General features: G+C 32.9%; 1 protein-coding gene across 1 annotated transcript; it reads left to right on the top strand.

The window, feature by feature from the left end:
• Nucleotides 1-8,998: 8,998 nt before the first annotated feature.
• On the top strand, nucleotides 8,999-12,007 carry LOC131054841 (receptor-like protein EIX2). The gene has a single exon (XM_057989458.2). It carries the CDS (start codon nucleotides 8,999-9,001, stop codon nucleotides 12,005-12,007), a length of 3,009 nt encoding a protein of 1,002 aa, XP_057845441.2.
• Nucleotides 12,008-22,643: the final 10,636 nt, after the last annotated feature.

Here is a 22,643-nt window from a genome sequence, read left to right as displayed (position 1 = left end):
TAAATAATATTTTATTACACATCAAAATCTTTTTTTTAAAAATTACAATTTAAGTATTTTATTAAGAGATTTAATTTTTATTAATTTTTCATAATATGTTCCATTTTTTTTAAAAAATCGTTTAATAAAATGAAATTATTGTATTTTTTTAATTATCATTAAATTAATTTAAAGTATACTAACTTCAAATAAAAATATTTTTTAAAAATCAATATTAATAACTTTATTTCACAATTAGTTATTTCCACTATATATTGATTTTCATTTATTGTTATAGGTATATTTAACATGAATCAAATCTATAACTTTATGGAAATTTTTGTTCTTTAATATGCTATGTCTAATAACCCTTTCTTTATTTTGCACAAATAAATATTCATCACCTTAAATATAAGATAGCTACAAATACAAATATATGCTAACTTAGTAATTCATTTTGAAATTAGATCTTTTTTTAATAAAATCATAAATCATATCGTGTAAGTCTAAAATGTCAAAATTATAAATTGTCGTTGAATAATTTTAAATGATTAATAATCAATAAAAAAAAAATAGAATTGTTATTTAAATTAATAATTTAGTAATATTTATAGTTAAAAAATTTATTTTTAATAATTATTAATTATTTAAATTTTTTTAAAACAACTAAAATTAATTTTTATTATTTTTTAAAATTAGTTTTTATAAAATATCAATTATTCTTACTAAATTAAAAAATTAGAATTTATAAATAATGAATTAATAAGTATTTTCTAAAACCTAAAATTAAAGAAATAAATTTAATTATTTAATAATATTAAGTATTACTAAGTTAGTTAAAAATTATTAAAATATAAATAATAAAACTCTAAGAGTCTCTATATAAAAAAACATCGCAGCTTCTTTGAATGTATATAAAAAAATATCAAATATGTATTAATCGTTGTTTGATATGTTGTATGGAGAGGAAATTTCAGCATTCACTCCCCTTCGTAAAGGTACCACCCAGCACGTGCGATTCAAAAGTGGATAGCAAATAAAATGGTTGGTTTGAAACAGCGCAGTAAACAGAACTAGCAATTGCAACAGTGAATTTACAATGGAAAAGAAGATTTAATGACAGTTGTGGGCCCGGCCACAGACGCTGTCAGGTTAGAGTGCGCCGGTTAAGCCAGGCCAATCTATTGTTGATAAGTATTGTGAAATTATTTATAATTTTAAAAAAAGTAAAATTAAAAAATTAACGGCAACTATCAATGATAATAGAAAAAAATAATTATATTTTAATTATTAATTTTATTGAAATTACTAAACATTGGAAAATGTGAGAAAATGAAAAAAATATTTAATGGTAATTGGTCAACATAAAATAATAAAATACATCCAACGGATGGGTTAGTATCCTGCCTGTTGACAGGGACTAATAACATAAAAAATATTAAAAATACAAACATGATTAATAAGAATGTAATGTTCTTTCTCGTGCAATAATAAAATCCAATAAAAGAAAGTCACCAGACCAAATGGTAAGCATGAATACAGGCCCTATATATCATAGTGCACTACATTTATACCGTGACCAAACAATAAAACTGCAGTCATTAAAAATCATGTAACTATACAAGTGTTCACACGTCAGAAAGTCATAAATATTTTTATAAAAAATAAAATAAATTAAACCCCAGCAAAATATCAAACATCCAATCATAAATCAAAAAATTAATAAATTTTAAAACAGTTTAATACAAAAAAAAAATTAAACTTTACAATAAGTTTAAATTTTTCATCTTGTAAATCCTAGCAAAATATCAAACATCCAATCATAAATCAAAAAATTAATAAATTTTAAAACAGTTCAATACAAACAAAAATAAAACTTTACAATAAGTTTAAATTTTTCATCTTGCACAGTTACCAATGTTGATTAATGCTCTTTTTTTTTGGAGATGAAAACATTACTTCCCTGCTTAAAACATGGACTAATTACTAATTATTGGTGTCTCATCGTTATATAAATAAGTTAATTAAAACTATATGTTAGAAATTTTATAAATTTGATATTTATAATTTTATTTTATTTTAAAATACTATTATTAAAAATCAAATGATTCCATTTATCATTTATTGTATAATCAAAATAAGTAGGACAAAAATAGTTTACTAATAATATTGTTTAAAATAATATTGTGAAAATGTCAAAACAAAGTTCAATTAATACATCATACCAATAAGATTGCATAGTAATAATATCTAATAGAATAATTGATAAAACAATTTATATATTTTAAAATAAATTTGAAAACAAGTATAAACATTAAGAAATTTAGTCAATCTATTTTAATTATTAGCTCTCAATTATTTATGCTTTAACATTTTTAGAATTCGTGAATACACTAATATTTCTTGTCCTTCTTCTCTTGTAGAAACTAATTGAACTCTGGATGATTAAATATATTTGAATAAATGAAATACTAATATTGGATAGGTAAGGAGAATTCTAAAATTTGAACCTTCACTTATTGCATCTTTATTCTATTGACAAATAAAAAGCATGCAAAATCCTCATAATAGACCTAAAGTTTTGTCTTAATATCTTTATAAATCTTTGTTCAATCTTCTTATTAATCGCTACTAAAAATATAAATCAATACAATTCATTTAAAAATTTATAAAATATTATTTTCTTGTCATCTTCTTTCTTTATTATTGACACAGCTAGCCTGTTAGGGGAGAAGATCTAATAGTTGAGCACCCTAACTTTGCGCTTCTCAAAATCTTACATGAAAATTTCAAATCACTCCCAATTTTTTACAACGGCTTATTTGACAAGTCCCCTCTTATAACTATTGTTTCAAGGCCACATCATCAAATACCATGCCACATTTTTTTATTTTTTTTTGCCAAGGTATCCAAAACAATAAAAAAAAAAAAAGTGAGACCCATACTTGCGTAAAACTGAGACCAATGCTTGTGTGCTAATGTGGCATCACATTATTATTGTGTTTTAGTGCTTAGGGATACATTTCATTCAATCATGAGTATTTATTGTCACAACTATTGGTGCAATCTTGTCAAAAAAGGAGCTATCTATTCTCCATACAAAACAACACTTCATCAAAAACACAAAATCTGCAAATCAGGACGAATTTTTACTGGTCCTCTTAATCTACGTTTTTCAATACTGTTTTACAGTTTTTACTGGTCCTCTTAATCTACTTTTTCAATACTGTTTTACAGCAAAAAATCCGTTTAAAAACAATTGTGTCATACAAATTTGTGTTTTTACAAGTGTGTTGTTTTGTATGGAGAATAGTTCAAAAAATATAAGATATTAAATCGACAAACGTGAACATTAAATCAACAAATACCATCACAACCATTAAAACACACTCAACTACTAAATCATTTTCTCAAAACTGTTTTATCTCGTATAGACTTTGCACCACTTTGCACCACTGTTCTGGTCTTTTCTTATTATTATTAATGGGGACAGTCAATAAAGGAAGCTGCCACAGTACATTTACTTTAATTAAATGCTACTGTGTTGAATGTTAGCCATATGATACGAACATGACAAGTATGAGAAAAGAAAAATGGGGGTACCGCCATTTTTGGTCTGCGTTTTATTTAATAATGTCTTTCACCGCCAAAACAGTGCAGTCAAAAGGCGACTCAGTCCTCTATGAGTGCATTTTTCTACTCCACGTGCTGGCCTCAACCCAACTCATACGCCAATTTGAAAAGGATTGTTACGAAAAACAGTGGTCTTTTCAACCGCCAAAAGACTTTCCTGTCCACTATAGCCAAATTTTCTGCTTCACCTGCTGGTCTGCCCCTGTCATACGGTAGTGAGAAAAGGATTTTCTTTTTAATGAAAATAAGTGTACATATATATTCTGATTATTTCTTTATATAATAAATTATAATAATTTGAATAAACACATATCTAAATCAGAAAATTATCTTTGGTTAAACATGTAAGATAATCTAGTTATTCAAAATTATTCAAGGATTCAATTTATAATTCAGAATTTTTGATGGATGAAGCTTCTATTGCATATCATCATCTTCACTAATGTTAAAATTATACATTGTGTCATTATATATTTATGTAATAAAAATTTGAAATTATTTTTACTTGTTCTAATGTGGATCTAATATCAATTAGTGTGATAATTTTTACAAATGTTGTATTTGAAAGTGACATAGGGGAAAGGACCCAGTAGTTGTGCACCCTAACTTCGTGCTTCTCAAAATCCTACTTGGAAATTTCAAATCACTCCAATTTTTTTACAGCAGCTTACTTGGCAAGTCCCCTGCTTATAACTAAGGTTTCAGGGCCACATCATCAAATATGATGCCACATCAGCATGCTTTTTGCCAAGGTGTCCAAAACATTCCCCAAAAAAAGTGAGACCAATAGGCATGCAAAAGAGACCCCAATAGTTGTGCAACTGACATGGCATCACCTGATTGGTTACTTTTTACAATATTAGTACATTTCTTAACAACTATTGGTACATTTCCTAACAATTGTTGGTACATTTCCTAACAAAGATTGATATTTTTTGTTTCAAACAAGAGGTTTTATTTGTTCAATTTTTGGAACAAAAGGTATCAACAACCCTCACAACAATTGGTACATGCTCAACTACTGGGTCCTTTCCCCTAGTAGATATGTACACAAAATATAAAAGCATCTTTGACAGAATGCCTCAAAGAAATTGTAGTTTCTATAATTTTATCAGTCCCTACCACTCAATCCTACCAACTTGCTAGACGTAAATAAGTAATTGATCCATAGTAAGTATAGTTTTGTAAAATTGTTGTGATCTTTAGGATTAGTATTAAAAGCAATTTTTTTCATCAATTGTTGCTATTGTTGAGGTGGCAACACCAATGTGAGGTTTAACTTAGGCAAGCTCCTATACAATACAACATTTTCCCCTCTTTTTCATGTGTGTAGGTGTAGATTCAACAATTGAAATTTATAGATTTGTGTAAAGTAGTTTGAGATAGACGATACCAAATTTTAAATAAGTAGAAACCCCTAGACTAAATCACCTAGCTCCAATGTCTAATACTTTTTGGATGCAAGTATGGAAAACAAGCCTATAAGATCTCACGGAATTGTATTTTTGAACCTTTTCATTAGTTTGTACACTCTCAAGATTAGGACACTGAGCTCGAGTGTCTAGCACTTTTGACTCTAAATTTTAGCTATGGGTTAATGATGATGCTTTGCTATTTTTAGAGTCAACTTATATTAGACTTTTTTTTTTTACATTTAAATTAGTTAATTGCAATGTCAAATATTTATAGTACCCATGAAAATCAATTGAATTAAAAAATTTAATTAGAATTTTAAATTAAAATGTAAAAAAATTGTGAAAAGAAATATTCTTATTAGAACTTGTTAGAAGTTCATCTAAAATTCATCGAAATTCCTTTGAAAAAAATAATACACAAACATCTAAATCAATTTAATATAACTAAATTCACTTAATAAATTATATATTATCAAAAATATTTTTTTAATATGGCCTTCATAATAACATTATATATATAAACCCATTCTCCTCTATACAGTTCCATGGTCCATTAAAAATGTATCTTATTATTTTATTTATTTATTTATTTTGTGTGTATAGATTAAGCTAATGAGAAACCTATAAAGTAGTTGTCTTGTTGCGAAACAACCATTAGTCATGCATTACAGATGTCATTAGAGTTAAATTATCAGATCTTTTCCACTCTCATATGATACACTTTGCCTTCCAACAAAAGTAGATGTATTGTCTCATTGTTTAGTTATGTATACCTCATGGGGGAAGAAGTGTAAATAAATTGTACAATAGGAATGTATCCACTTTCATTTAAGATGTTTGTAGGCTTTGTATTTTTATTTATTTGGACAATATTTCATTTTCCATTTTCAATAGCATGTTTACTACATAAGAGAAGTTACTTTATATAATCTCCATGGGACCAAAGACATCTAAGTGTACAAGGTCTAATGGCCTTGTCTTCTTGTCATGTCCTATGGTAGAGAAGTTGATTCTTCTTCTTTTTCAATAGATATAATGGTCACAGAACTCCAAATCATCAAATTTCAAGCTTGAAAGTTGACCTATTTGATTGAAAATATTGAGACCCTTTTTACTCATAAGACTAGGCCTGTTGGGTTGAATCTCTAAGTTGATGTCTACAACTAGCATCATAGCTCCCTCTTCAACATGACTCTCTAACCCATCCAAAGTGCATTATTTGTTTCCTTTAGCATTCACGAAGGCTCCTTTTGCGACCTTTCACATGCTTGACTCAAAAGTGATGCTACAACCTTACACATCTTGCTCTACCACAAAAATTAAATTATTTTTTGAGCTTAGGCATGTGTTTGACATCTTGGGTAGCCAACTATTTATAATTTTTAATTTCAATAAAAAAATAACCTTTTTCATATTATATCATGAGGTTCATTGTCACCAAGATAGACTTTGATAGAGTTGTCCTCTTGATAGTTTTTAAGATACTCCCATCATGACATGGCATTAAAAGAATATCTAGAATCTAGAGCCCACACACCTTTTGCAATCTCTCCTATAGAAATAACTAATGCATTAGTTCGTTATCTCATATGTTGAATTTACCTCATTTTTCTTTGATTTATTTTCCACCATTTTATATTATCAACATTTTTTCTTTATGTGGCCTTCCTTGCCTCAAAACTGGCAACCTATATTTTTCCCTTTGGATTTGGATCTCTTGTTGGATTTAGATATTCTTTTGTTGTTATTTTTTCCTCTTTCTTTAGATCTCCAACTATTGCCAAATACCAATGCCTCTCTAAATGAGGTACCTTGATGTTTTCTTCTCATGTCTTCATTGAGAAGAGTTGTTGAAACATCATCAAAATTCAATATGTCTGAACCTTTTTATTAAATCCTTTTCTTCTATATATAAAATTACCACTCTTCATAACCAATCCTTCCAAACTATTAAGAAGAGAACACAAAATAAAGATGGATCTAATTTCTTCTTCAAAATTAATATCAACAAACATTAATCGGCTAATCAAGGTATTAAATTCATTTACGCATTTTGAAAAATTGCAACCATACTTCATCTTTAAATTAAACAATTTCTTCATTAGAAAAAGTCCATTTTATCTAGAAACCCTCTAATACATGTCACACAATCAATCTCGCATATCTTTTTCTTTATTTTCTATTGCAACACTAACAAAATTATTAGAGAGAGAGGATAATAGTTATTTTAGCCTTGTCCAAAACATCTCAATCGTCATTGAATATTTTTAATTCTCTTTCAAATTTACCTCTAATGCGATTGAGTGGTCTTTTTGAATTAGGATAATTATAATGGTACCTTCCATGTTTTGAAGATCTAGCTTGAGAATCTTTCATTTCTCCGTTTCATAGATTTTTTCACTTTTGTAAATTTTTCTTCTGTAACTTCTCCTTAGCTCTGATATCAATTATTGAATATCTCAATATAGAAAAGGAAATATAAATTTTGATTTTAAACAACCAAATGTTGCATGGAAATTAAACACATGATAATATTTAAGCAATTCACCTTAAAGATTATGTCAACAAGAAAAGTAGAGAAATCTCTTTTTTTATTATTATTCCAGCAACTTACAAAATTACATACTTCTTATATTATCCACATGTTTGTGAAATCTCTAGAAATATACTAAGAGACATTTGAAGATACTTTAATTATTTATAAGAAATACTTTAATGAAAAAACGAGTAAAGGGGTGCACAATCTTACACCATGTTATATTTTAGTCATAAAGAAAAAACATTTTTTTGTGCTTAGTGTTTAAACCTCTTAATCTAAATATCGTTTTTAAAAATAAATAGTATTTTAAAAATTAGACACCACATACTATAATTTTTATCTTCATCACGTGTTCTAAATCCAAGTATAAGCATCTCGAATTACTCATCAAACTTTAGGTTTCAATTTAATGGAAAAGGTGCCCAATAAGACCCTCTTTTGGCTTTTCATTGCCCTTCACCTAGTCCCATTGATCTTTTTCTTTGCATGAATTATAATTATTTCCTTCAAGACTTCTATTTTATTGCACTATAAATATTTTGTTTACTTGCATTATAAATAACTTTAATTTGTTTATATGATGACCAACTCTTTTCATGTCCTTACAATATCTACATTATTTCAAATAAAATAGAGTGTAAATGGATTTTTCTTTGTTTCTACTCTAACCATCTCTATCTATTAAGAAAAACCGCCCAAATAATATCATCATGGTAAATTTTTGATTCACAATCCCTCGTCATAATTATAGAGAGTTTAAGTACACATTTGTACAATGATTTGTTATGTATTAGTATTTAAAGACATTCATTTAACTAATTAAAAACAAATTCTTAAAACCAAAAAAGAAAAGAAATAATAATTAAACCCACTAATATTTATATACATGTAATCTCTCCCCACTTCTTTAAAATATATAAAAAGTATTATTATTCTTTTTATTTTTTAAAATTATATAAAAAATTATTTATTAAATTGTTTTTCACAATAACTTTATTCTTTTAAACTAAATAGATAAACAAATTAATTCATTAAAATATATTAAACTCATTCTCTCCTAGATTAGAAGCTTATTATTGTCTAGACTTGTATAAAAAAATTCTAACGAGTCCTGTAACAAAATCGATATACTTATGGGATAATCTAATGAGACTTTTATCATCTTACAAAGTCAGCAGACGTGTGGAAAAAAAGTTGCCGTGATGTTGCCAAAGACCTGTTAGTGGATTTCACATTCAAGGCAACAGTCAGTCATCTCTTGCAAAAGACTTTTGTTAACGCAACTCGATAAAAAGGAGTATAACGAAGACTTTATAGCCAATAGTTAGTCATGCCTTGCAAAAGACGGAAAAGATTTTGTCGCTTGAAGTAGAAGTTTTAGTTATTTATACCCCATAGGGGGGATCATGGTAAATTACACAATAGGAATGCAATGTATCCACTTTCCTTTCCCATGTCTCTGGGTTCTGCGTTTTTGTTGATTTGGATAATAATTCAATTTCCATTTTCAAAATCATGTTTGCAAGATGAGAGAAATTACTTGCTGGATTTCAAGGCTGGTCTTAATCTTTCCTCAGCTCGTTTATCCTCTTGGCGGGGATTCAACTGTTGCGAGTGGGAGGGCGTTGCCTGTGAATATCATACATCACATGTCATCCGACTTGATGTAAGTACTGACCAGGGCCTTGACACATATGATGCCTTCACACTCACTGAAGATAGTTCTAGTAGGGAGCTTCGTCCGTCGCTGTTTAATCTGCAGCATCTACAGCACTTGGATCTCAGCGGGATTAACTTTCAAGGTATTTCTATTCCTTCCCAATTGTCAAAACTGCAGAAGCTTACATTTCTTAGCTTGTCAAATGCTGGATTTGGAGGCGAAGTCCCTTTGGAGATGGGAAATATGTCAAGCCTGCGTCATTTGCATATGTCATGTAGTAACACCTTGAATAGTAATAAGTTTGATGTATGGGTCAGAAATCTAAGAAGCTTGGAATTTTTAGTAATGACGAGAGTGAACTTGACAATGGCGTCTGAGCATTGGGGTGGGGCCCTTAGTGGTCTTCCCAATCTTACCAAGATTTACCTCTATGATTGTGAGCTCTCGGGTAATATTCCAGATCTCTCAAACCTCACCCGTTTATCACATCTGCATATAGGCTCTAATTATTTCCCGTTTGAACTATCGTCTTGGTTTGCGAACGCGTCCTCATTGGTTTCACTTGATCTCAGTAACTGTTATCTATATGATTCCATACCTTCCAATTTCTTGGCCCGTTCAAGAATGAGCTATCTTGTGCTTGACACAAATTTTGAGTTAAAAGGAAACCTTTCTTTCATTCTAGGCCATTCTTCCTCACTAGTTGTGCTATCTCTTTCTGAGTGCAATCTAGGAGGAGCATTTCCGCAGTCTATTGCAAACTTTTCAAAACTGAAGGCCATAAATCTGAGGTATAACAATTTGGAGGGCAGTATACCATCCTCTTTTAGCAACTTTTTATCCCTTGAGTCTATCGATCTGTCGCATAACAATTTTGAGGGCAGTATACCATCCTCTTTTGGCAACTTTTCGTCCCTTAAATATCTGCACATTAGTCACAACCGGTTAAGTGGTCATATTCCGCCGTCTCTCTGTCAGCTTCCAACATTAAGGGAGTTTGTTCTAGACCATAACCAGCTGTCAGGAACAATTCCTGATTCCATTTCAAATCTGGAAGTATTGTCACTTTCTTCCAATGAATTAACAGGCAAACTTTCACTTCAGCTACTTGAAAATCTAACCCGCCTTAGGGAATTTCACCTTTCTGAAAATCAGCTTCTCATTAACATCTCTCCAAGCTTGGTTCCTCAGTTTGCCCACCTGGAAGGCCTTGGATTGGGGTCTTGCAATATAGAAGGCGACTTACCTGCATTTTTGTCCCAGCAATATCAGTTGGAAAGGCTAGATCTTTCAGATAACAACATTGTGGGAAATCTTCCTTCGTGGCTATGGGATCTTCCCTATCTTCAATATCTCAATCTTTCAAATAATCAATTGGAAGGTTGTCTACCCCAGAAGATATCTAATGGTTTTCATGTGGTGGACCTGCACAGCAACAGATTATATGGTTCTCTTCCTGCTCTGGATTTTGCTTCAGAAATATTAGATCTATCTGATAATGGGTTTAATGGCTCTATTCCTGCAAAAATTGATATACCAGTCTCTGTATCATTGTCAGGGAATAATCTGACTGGACAAATTCCAAGTTCTATATGTTTCCTGCGATATTCAACTGGTAATTATGGCGCTTTGGACTTGTCAAAGAACAAGCTGATTGGTAAGATTCCAGCAAACATTGGAACATGTTCTGGATTAACAGTTTTAAATTTAGCTCAAAATGTTTTGCAAGGGAAGATTCCAAAGGAGTTGGGAAATTTGATTGATCTTCATACACTTAATCTCAATGGCAATAAGTTGCAAGGTATTATTCCTTCATCCATTGCAAATTGTACACATCTCCAAGTACTTGATTTGGGGAAAAATAAATTTGAAGGTAGCATTCCTACTTGGATTGAAAGGCTAACAGATTTAAGAATTCTTAGTTTAGCTTCTAATAAGTTTGCTAATAGAATTCCAGTTCAGTTGTTCCGGATGCAAAATCTTCAGATTTTAGATTTACCTGGAAATCAATTAACAGGAAGTATTCCTCCAGATGTTAGCAAGTTATATGCTATGGTCAATCATTCTCAAAGTTTCGATGTGCCACATCCAGTACTTTCAGGAAGTGCTGATGCTTATTCAAGTTATGAACTCAAATTTGTTGATGAAGTAACCATTTGGATAAAAGGAAGGGAAACTCTATACGAGAAGATAATTAGAGCAGACAAGTTCATAGATCTCTCGCGTAATAAGTTGTCAGGCAACATTCCTTCAGAATTGGGACTCCTTGCAGGATTAATTTCTCTCAACATATCAAAAAATAATCTGAGTGGCTCAATCCCAGAATCAATGGGAGCCATGGATTACTTGGAATCTCTAGATCTATCAGAAAACAAGCTATCAGGAAATATTCCTTCTCAGCTTTTAAATCTCACATTTCTTGAAGTATTGAATCTTTCCAACAACATGCTTTCTGGATTAATACCGCAGGGGAAGCAATTTTCAACATTTGAGGCTTCTTCTTTTCTAGGAAATCCCCATCTTCATGGACCTCCCCTTGAAAATAAAACACTGAGTAATAGATCAATGGGTAGCAGAGAGAATCACAATAATACAAGTGCAGATGAAGATGGAGATGCGGATGGAGATGTTGTAATGGATCAATGGTGGGCTGTGGGACTTGGGTTAAGTTATGGAGTGGGATTTGCTCTTGTGATTGCAGTGTTATGTTTCCACATAAAATGGAGATACATATGCTTTGCTCTCATAGACAATTTTATCTTTTATCTTATGGAACAATGAATCTGAAACTAATGCTCACTCTTGTCATAGATATGTACTTAAGATTTGCATTGTTGCTCATATTTAAAAGGAAACAATCCATAATTGTTTCCAGTATTTTATCTTGTCAAACAATCCATAATTGTTACCACTGTAATATACAAGGCTTAATGTATTTTAGCATTGGAAGACAAAAATTTAGCAGAGACACAACTGAGGGCGACTACAAATTTGTTTGTAATGTTATGTCTTCAGAATCTGTAATAGACAATCTTGATTATAAAATATAGCTGATTATCTCTGTAATAGAAGAGTTTTGTGTAGAAGTGGAATTCTTGTTGATTGTCTCTGTATTTATAGAATATAGAATTGAATTCAAGTAATGCGAAATTGATTTAGATGGGTGGTTTTATTTCTCCTGAGAGTTTGTGGCTGGGAAATTGGGTATCTGAAAACGTGCCCATGTTTCCATCTGTATAAGAGGGGAATAATAAAGATGGATAAAATTAGGGCATGAGAGACCCAATGAAAATTACCGAACAAGTATATATCTAATTATATATATAAAAAAAAAAATTTACAAGAATAATATCTAATAAATAAATTAACAATGTATATTAATAATATGAAAGAAGTAAAATTATTAATAAATTAGTAAAATATATATTAACATATATTGACAAATAAATCTAATAACACAATAATACAAATAAAAAATGAACAAAAGAGTTAACAAATAATGATAAAGATATAAGATAACAAATACAATAACACAACAAAGTAAACTAAAAGCAATAAAATATAAAACTTAAATAAACTATATATATACAATCTAGAGATAAACCTAAACATAAGTATAAACATATGGATATAATAATATATATAAACATAAAGATAAATTCATAAAAAAATGTCAAGATAGAAGTATAAGCAAATATACAAATGAGAAAAATAATGATGACATTTATACAAACATATATGTATATGTTTGTATGTGTGTGTACATATATACACGTATGTATGTATATATACATATGTATATTCATACATATATGTATGTATATATACATATGTATATTCATACATATATGTATGTATGTATGTATGCAACTTTTTATTGAATGCATCTAATGCTTTTTGTTGCAACATAAAAAGTGTCGCCACAGGGAAATGGATGCGAGTTTTCCTAAACCAAGAGAGGTTTTTTTAGAGTGGCCTCACAAGACCCTATTGGATCAGATGGCTCATTTGTGTGTGTCATAGATTCCAAAAAATGCATTATCAAAATTTGACAATTTTCACACTTTGAGCACTTAAGGTAATTCATCGGTAGGGTATGGCCTAGAATGATCAAGCGAGTTGGTGGGCCAAACAGAGGCATTCCTAGCATCAACTCAACCTCCTAGATGTGCTCACACTAACGGTTCGCACCCACAACAAGAAAAATGAAAGTCATATTATGATTTTTAAGCCTATTTATCAAGTGCATTAAGGAAGTTAGGGCAAAAAAGTGACAAATCATGCAACATTATTACAATACAGCACTTTTAGATTTTATTACAATAATCACACCTCAATTGTAACACTAAGTGTCTCAATCATTGGAAAATAAATTTATATTGCACATAAGTATCTCGTAAAGGCATTTGATATTACAATGCCTCAAGTATTTCATATGTTCAAATATACAAGTCATATATACATATATCCAAATATGATTGGCATTACTTTGCATTTACATTTAATCCAATGAACCATCTCGAACAACTCTACTCTTTATTGTGCCAATTATTGCCACTTGTTCAAACTCACGAACCTTCCATAGGTTCTTGTTCACTGGTCCACCCCCATATTTGATCAAATGAACATTTGATGCCACAACAAGGTTAGAATAATGAAGAATCTTCCTATGTGTCTTGAAGTCATCGAACAACCACAAGTTAGACTTCTTCACTCGGTACCTTCTAAGCCATGTACCAGTAACAACCAATGATCCTGCAAGGTAGTCAATATTTTCTCCATCTACCATAGGTCCATCCAATTTCATTTATGTCTCCACATAATGACACAAATAATAAATTGTTCCTTCTTCATTGTCTTTAGCTGCAAAACTGCATAAACATGCCCTGCAATGATCAAATGAGATGAATTTAGCAAAAACTTAAGGTAAAATATTGAAGTATATAAAATTTGCATGTGGATAATTTACTTGGTTGGACTAGATCTAAAACATGATCAAAGTCAACTGATTCTCCCATCTATGTCAGTTGTAGCGCACTTGAGGTCGATGTCTCTCAAGCGGGATTAGAGGCCTTATACACCATTCATCCACCCACTCCTCTAACTCACACTCATTCCAAGCTTGATCTATACATGAAGAAAAATAACATGTCATTCATCACATATGGATACTCCATGAACTTGCATTAGAGCTTCAGAAAGAGTGTAGCTCACTCGATCTTGTCAATGTACAACAATGCCCGAATTTTGCAATGTTAGTATCATCTGTTGGCATTTTGAGTTTACTGGCATTTTGCATAGAGATTGCATTAATGATATGTTGTCAGTGATGTCAATTGAACCAGTAAAAGGTATTCATGTTCTTGTTGATATTGGCTAGTAACTAGTAAAAAGAGAGTTGTAGATGATGTTGTAACCGGTATGTAAAGTTTGTGAGTTGAACCGGTGTAAAGGGTCAAAACTTTCTATGTAATGTAACCGGTAAACCCTATCAGCTATTAAACCCTAATCGATCAAGTTTGTTGGTTTATTATCTGATGAGCGGTATTGATAGAGACACGTGTGATCATTATATGAGGATAAATTCAAATTGGTTTGGCGCGTTTGCTTATTGTCTAGGGAAGGAGCAAAGAGGATTGCATTTAATGCATAGTGTGTGATGAGTTACAAAGTCCAATGGAGTAGTGATCATGGAGCGGTTGGAATTGTCTTGAAGAATGTGAAGAGATCGTCATGATTTCTAACAGTCAAGATTGAACCGACTTGTTTGTAATCACAATGATGAGAATTAGGATTTTGTTGCGTTACCGACCTAATTGATTTGTATTTAAGGTCGATGAAGTTGTTTGTAAAGGTTGTTGGAAAGATTGGTAGAAAACCTGTTGAGTGTGCGGTTACCCAACCAGTGAATGGATCTACATTTTTGAGTGAAGGCAGATTGAAGCTTAGAAGGATATGATCAAGCAAATGTAGTGCTACTTAGACAGATCAAGAAAACCTGTTGTTTTCTAACAATTACAACAGAAGTAAAATCCCTTAACTGGGTAAGCTCTTTACTCATTAAATCCTCTAACAAGGTGGTCCATTAGCTTGGATTCTTAAATCCTCCAACGAGGTTACCCCTAATAGGGTATTGTGCTTCTAACAAGGCATATTTGTAAATCCCTTAACTGGGTGATTCCTAACTGGAATTAGTTCTTAACAGGACTTATTGTAAAGCTCTAACAGGCTTTGGCTCCTAACAGGGCGAACTTCAAAAGAGTTCAAATAGCTATCCTTGTGAGTCCCATCTCACTGTAGTTTTTACCTATTTGGGTTTTCCACGTATAAACATTTGTGTCAAGTGGTGAATGCTTTTGTAGTTGTGATCTTATTTGTTGATTTGGTTAATTTCTGATAAGGCGTGTTAAGTAGAAGCATTGAGAGATGAATATGTTGAGTTAAGATTAAGCATTGTTGATGTTTACAAGATTGAAGGTGTTTACTGTTAAAAGTTGTCATAACAGTTAAACCAGTTAATGTCAAGTATTCCTAAGAATATTGATCTTGACTAAGATATGTTTACTTTGTTTGAATGAGTTTGAGCTTGAGAACTTTGTATCAGTTTTTTAATATACTGATTCACCCCCCCTCTCAGTATTCTACCAGATACTTATTCTTTCATCATACCATCACCATCTACCAACCAAAATAATTTACAAACTTAAGACTTACCTTCATTACCTAGACTCATCATAGCATTGCACCATTCGACAATTTATTTCACATCTTTCAAGTTTGTGTTCTCTTTGTACTTTAACTCTTCTCAGGCTAAAGTACTTTTATACATGCTCCTGCACCATCATGCTCCCCCTTTCCATGCCCAGCGTCTGAGAAAGTCCATGTATGTTGAAACCAATGAACTTCTGCATCCTACTCAACCAATAAAATATCTGAGAATTCTTGAATTGTGATGGACAATTATCTCACCATATAATATACCAACGAAATGATATGCCCCTACTAGCCAAATCATGGTGGAATATCTAAAAACAAGCTTGCACAAACTCTTTAGAGTGTGTGTGATCATCGTTGATGTAAAAAGACTCCCTCAATTATTCCTTTCCTCATCCATACTATCACATGCATGAATGAATTCTATATGCACAAATATAGAAACTTGTGTTTAGTTGTAATATTGTGATTGCACCTCATTATGTGGTTGTAGTGTGTAGTTGTCTACAAAGTCAACAACCAAAACGATTGCATCAAGTAGAAATGTGCCCTTTCATAACTTGAATTGTGATTCCAACCATAAAGCTTGATTGTTATGCCTTGCATACTCATGCACTATATTCTCACAAAATATACCCATAAACCAATACACTAGAATGTTTTCACTAACCAATTCACACCTTTTTGCTTCGTTGCCATCTTTTAGCATGTATTCCATTGTCTTCTATTTTTTGAATTCCACTAATTCATTTCAAATTATGTATGTACTCTCCATATGTTAACAATTTTTTAAATGTTGCAAGCCACCGCAATGAACACATGTGCCATCCAAGTAGCACTTCTTGCAATATAGTTTATCATCCACTCTTTTGCATAAGATGCTAGATATGAATTCCTTTGAACATGTTGGTGGAGCATTTATGTTACATTCTTGCAAAACATTGTTAGTATGCAAATTAACACATATATGTCGATAAACATCATATTGGTTAGAGAATTCAAGGGTAAGTGCACAAAGATGGTGGTAAAAAAGGGGGGTATAAGTGGACACTTTTTTTCTGAAATTAGGTGAACCTGAACTTCGAGGCAAAATTTGAATGTCATCCACTCAAGATATGAAGATAATCAAAGAACAAATATTGTAGTACTATGAATCTAGTTTCCAAACTACTAAACTTTTTCAAAATTGGATAATATTAAGGGGGTCAAATCATTTGCCCACGAAAAACAAACCTTGATTTTTTTCTGAAAAACATAACATAGTGTCTAACGTGCGCATAAAAAAAGTCATAGTTATATTTAGTATTTTGACAAATCCTTTGGTAGAAAGATAGTTAAGAGTGAGCACTAGAAGATGTGTATTTTTTTGTAATTTTTTATTGAGTATTTTTTTTTAATGATTTTTCCAATCGATCACATCCTAAAAAATTAGATACATGTTCGTGCGCGAAGCATAAGTTGCACTAAAAAAAATCGAAAATAGAAAAAAAAAATTAATGTAAAGAATCAAGTGCACTACAATAATATATAATTTTTTAAAAATTTGGATAAGTATATCAAAAGTTATTAAAAAAATGGTGCACGTATTTTTGTGAGAACTATGGATATACTGGTAAAAGAAATTCAATAATAATGTTATTGTTGTTCAAATTTTAAAAAAATTATATGGTTAGAAAGCTCACAAGATGGGTGAAAATATGGTGGCAATTTTAGAAATACCCACTTGATGAAGTGTAAACTTGATGATGACAAAGTCGAGAAACCAAGTTGATAAAATAAAACATGTCAAAAAGGAGGGAAATGGAGGGAAATCAAACTTCCAAACCGTAGCTTTTTCATCTGGGCATATTTCCAAGCCTAAACAGTCAAAAGCGCGTAAGGGGTACCAATGGTATAAAAAGCGCGTACGGGGTACTTATAGTGTAAGAAGTATGCACGCTCTATCTTAACTATAAACAATGTGTACGCATTGTTTTTACTATAAACAGCACATACGTGCTACTTTTGTTTAAATTTTGGGAGTGTGTATAATATGATATTGTATATATAATATGTGTATATACATATAATATATAATTTTTTATTTATTTTTAAACAAAAGTGGCAAGCCACTAATATATATATTAATAAGAAAACTGATTCAAGAGCTCAATAGGGAAAGCACCAGAAAGAAAACCCTATATCCTTGCTCAGATACAGTGAAGAAGAAGGAAGGAGGCTATTGGAAGAAGCCACCCGATCCAGAGAGATAAATAGGGACTGCCCATAAAATGAGTCTCTTATGGGCCAAAAAGAGAATAACCGGTCAGGACGAGACCAGAGTAAACCAAAAATAACCAAACCCCCTTAACCGATTACTGTGGTGACTGAGAAGCGTGAATCTGATTGTCGGAGCACTGATGAGTTGCGACAACCGGTTTCCGATTATGTTGTATCGGTGCTTTGATACCGATATGGTGTCCTTATGACCGGTTCATAAAAAGAAAAGCCTCCAATACCGGTGCTAGTCGACAAGCAAAGAAGATGACTCCTCTATCGGTTCGGTTGCCGTTAGATTTTCCACCCGTAAAAAAAGAGCATATTTTGGGTAGCAAAAAACAAAGCCGGAATAACTTTACTCGTTCATGGTAGTGTCTTCTTGGGTCTGAATTGTACGGGCATTGAAAGCAGGTAGAAGGGAAGTAGTCCATCCCATGACTTCATCCTGCACCGGTATGTTGAGGTCTGGAACCCTATCTGTAGTCTGTGCCCTTTCGACAGGTTGTGATATTTGCAAACAGGGGTCAACATTTTCTATTTCTAGGATTTCCATTAGAGCCCCAACTTTAATTTTGACTCTATGTACAATGTGGTCATCCAATTGTCTACCGAATTGATGCAAGCTATTCTTCACATGGCGAAAATTTTGCCGTTCAAGGGCATGCTTTATTCAGTCATAGAGTACCATGTAAACATGGCTAGATTGAATAAAGTGATGTGGAAAGAGGCCACCAAGGAGAGGCAACCCCTTCCATAGATTATATTTTGCCAGGGCTTCATGGAATGGGTCGGGGGAAGCACATCTTGTCTTACCAACTTGAAGAATACTAATTCCAGCAGAGGAATATATTCCAAGAGATCTGAAGCATTTGATAGAAAGGAACTGAGAAGTTGATGGGGATACATAATCCTTTTAGCTTGCGGGGATAAAATCTCCTCACCGATGAAGTCTTTGACAGCTCTTCTCAATTGTGGATTGTGTAACAGAAAAAGTTGGTCAAGGTCCCTGTGATTGATGTGTCCATGAAAGCCGCTGAAGGTTCTAGAATTTGCACTGAAATCCGTTCGTTCCATGGCATATACTCCCAGTGAATTTTCCTGCATCCTCCGCAAGAATCGTTTTCCATATTGCAAAGCACTATGATAATTCAAAAATTTAAATTTTTGAAAATTTCAGCTGAGAACTGTGTGTAAGAGCAAGCTGGTTCCATTTATAAACAAAAATTACCATCTCAAAGTGCAATGAATGATTAGATTTTAGGATCATGTTTGCGATCCTTGCATTAATTTTGTGACCGTAATATAGTCAAGGGGATGTGTGAGAGGCCTAAGTTCTGTTTTGCCCCATGTGAAGTGACGTATTGAGAATCCTTGGGTACTTCGCACTAAAGTTCCATACATACCATCTACAAAATGCATTTAAAAGCATAAATGCAAGTGTCCTGTCAGCCTTCTTGTTTACCGACATTGGTTATGTGCTTGCATGCGAGTATTTAATAGGAAGTAGCTTGTGATAAGAGTGTTGTACTTTCCTTTTGTACTATTTCGAGCAATTTGGAAAAAGAAGACAGTTTAGTAGGAATTGCAATCGACTCCACGGAAATGCCATCATAGCCCATGTTTGCTAACAAGTCAGCAACAGAGTTGCCCTCTCTTAGTATGTGACTGACAGAGTAGTCTGAAAAAGTATCAAGAAGATCCAAGGTATGCTTCAGAACATAAGATAGCTCCTAGGTCTTAGATCTTTTTGCGGTAATTGAGTTGATAATGACTAAAGAATCCCCTTCTATGTGTATATTGGAGAGGCCACACTTCCATGCTAACACCAGACCAATTAGTAAGGTATTTGCTTCTGCCAAGTTATTAGTACCCAAAGGGATGGGTGAAGCTTGAAAAGAACGCATTTTGCCAAAATGGTCTCGTATGCAAACTCCAATTCCCGATTTCCTTGGGTTTCCACGAGAAGAGCTGTCAAAGTTGATCTTAAAAAAAATTGGAGCTGGGGATGTCCATTTTATGGACGGTCTGTCTTTCACATGGACTGAAGACCAGTTCAGGGGAATCCCTATTGGCAAAATAATACCATGTCGGGATTTCGCAATTGCCTTATCCCACCGGGTAAATGACTGGATGTCCTTGGAATTTGTAAGAGAAGAGTTTATGATTTCTGCAATCGAATTTTCCAATTTGATCAAAACTTGATCCAGAGAAAAGGATGTTTTTATAAAGATTCTTTTGTTCCTCTCCCACCAGATCGCCCAAATGATGTGAGGAGGAGCACATTTCCAAATACCTGAGAAGGTTGATGTAGAGAATAAAAGAGGCCAAGAGTTAAACATATCCCACAATGATTTCGGAAAGGGCAACATGAGTTGGAGTTTATTCATGATGAAGAACCAACATTGGGAGGTGAAGGAGCAGTGTAAAAATAAATGGTCAATTGGTTCTTCCTCTAAGTCACAAAATACACAATTAAAAGCTTGTGTAATGCCTAGTTTTACTAATCTATCTGTTGTTAAGATTCTTTTATTCAATGTTAGCCACACAAAACAACCTGATTTTGGTAAGACAATGTCATTCCAACAGAAGGAGTATGCCCGACTACTTGCCTTACTGTTGCAACCCTGATGCAAGGCATTGTAACCTTCTTTGATTGAATATTGCCCTGATTTTGAAGCTGCCCAAAATAACACATCATCTATGTTAGACATGATAACTGATCTATTCAATAAAATGTTGACCAATGAGGAAGCTTGCTGGAGGGATATTGGGAGAAGAGTAGGATCTTTCCAGATTATTTTCCCTGAAAATATTTCTACATCAGACACATAGTCACTCAATTTTGTACCCCAATGGGCTATGGTCGTATTCATAATATCTGCCATGTTATTCGATTGAGCAATAGGAGGATGCCCACACCATGAGTCTGTCTAGAAGTTAGCACTGAGACCATTGTTGATTTCCCATGAAACATACTTGGATATTAGATTCCTTGAATCCATCATGAAATTCCAAATAGCAGACCCCTTTGGAGGGTCTAAAAGTGTCAATACTCTTGATAGTTGAGTGTTGTCCAAATATTTAGCTTGCATAATCTGGCACCATTTGGAGACTGGGTTAGTGTACATTTTCCAAATCAGTTTCCCTCCAAAGGCCTTATTGCGGTGCTTCAAATTGTGAAGTCCCACTCCCCCTTGGGATTTTTGGCATGACATATTTTCCAGAGAGGTTAAGGGGATTTCCTTTCATTTGTCATATTACTGTTCCATAGAAAATCTCTTACGAGTTTCTGCAATTGTTGGATGATGGATGAGGGAGCCTTGAGGACAGACATGTAATAGTTCGGTATTGTTGTTAGCACTGACTTGATAAGAAGGATTCTACTTGATAGTGAAAGCCACCTTAGTTTCCAAGCTGAGATTCATGCCTAAATTCTACCAATGACAGTAGACCAATAGAATGGTTTGTTTGATCCCATAAAAAAGGGGATGCCAAGGTAGGAGGATGGCAATTGGTCCATTAAGAAGCCCAAAGTCTTGCATATTCTTAGTGATAAGATTGAAGGTGTGTTGAAAATAAAAATCTTAGACTTGGCAGCATTAAATTTCTGACCCGAAGAAAAAGAGTAGATATCCAGTGTTTGCTTGATGAGCTTGGCTTCTTTTAGAGAAGACTTGCTGAATAACAATGTGTCATCAGCGAAGAGAGAGTGACTTACTATTATTGAAGTACCTGGAAGGGTGACCCCCAGCCAAAGCTCTTTTGAAGATCAAAAATTGATGTATCTGCTCAAGGCATCTGCCATGAGAATGAAGAGAAAGGGTGATAGAGGGTCGCCTTGTCTTATCCCCTATGTACCCTAAAAAAACCCTGAGGGATGACCATTTATTAGAATAGAAAAATGTGTGCCTAAGATACAATTTTTGATCCATTTGCACCATTTGTCTAAGAAACCGAATTTTGATAATACTTTAAAAAGGAACTCCCATTTAACCCGGTCATATGCTTTAATCATATCAAGTTTGATAACAAAATTTTCTTGTTGTCTCTCATGGACAGAGTGTAAAACCTCATGCGCTACTAGGGCTCCTTCCATAGTCTCCCTACCCGGGACAAAACCCCCTTGTTCTTGTGAGATGATCTTAGGTATATAATATATATATATATATAATAATATAATATATTAAGTATATATATACACACATATGTATGTATGTATGTGTATTGTCTCCCTCTCTCCCCCTCTCAAGTGCGTACAAGGTGCCTCTCTCTCTCTCTCTCTCCATACCCCATCCCTCTCTCTTCCTCTCCCCCTCTCTCTCTCCATCTCTCTCTCCCTCCCTCCCTCCCTCTACCTCTCCCTCCCTCTCTCCCCTTCTCCCTTCCTCGATACCCCATCCCTCTCTCTTCTTCTTCTTCTTCTTCTTCTTCTTCTTCTTCTCTC

Source organism: Cryptomeria japonica, chromosome 8 (genome assembly GCF_030272615.1).
Source record: "Cryptomeria japonica chromosome 8, Sugi_1.0, whole genome shotgun sequence".
Lineage (NCBI taxonomy): Eukaryota > Viridiplantae > Streptophyta > Pinopsida > Cupressales > Cupressaceae > Cryptomeria > Cryptomeria japonica.
Note: the sequence above shows the minus strand (reverse complement) of the source record. Positions and strands in the feature narration are given on the sequence as shown.

Bases quoted from the DNA above. Each gene is read 5' to 3' on its own strand.
- LOC131054841 (XM_057989458.2), top strand. From the start codon at position 8,999: ATGTATCCACTTTCCTTTCCCATGTCTCTGGGTTCTGCGTTTTTGTTG.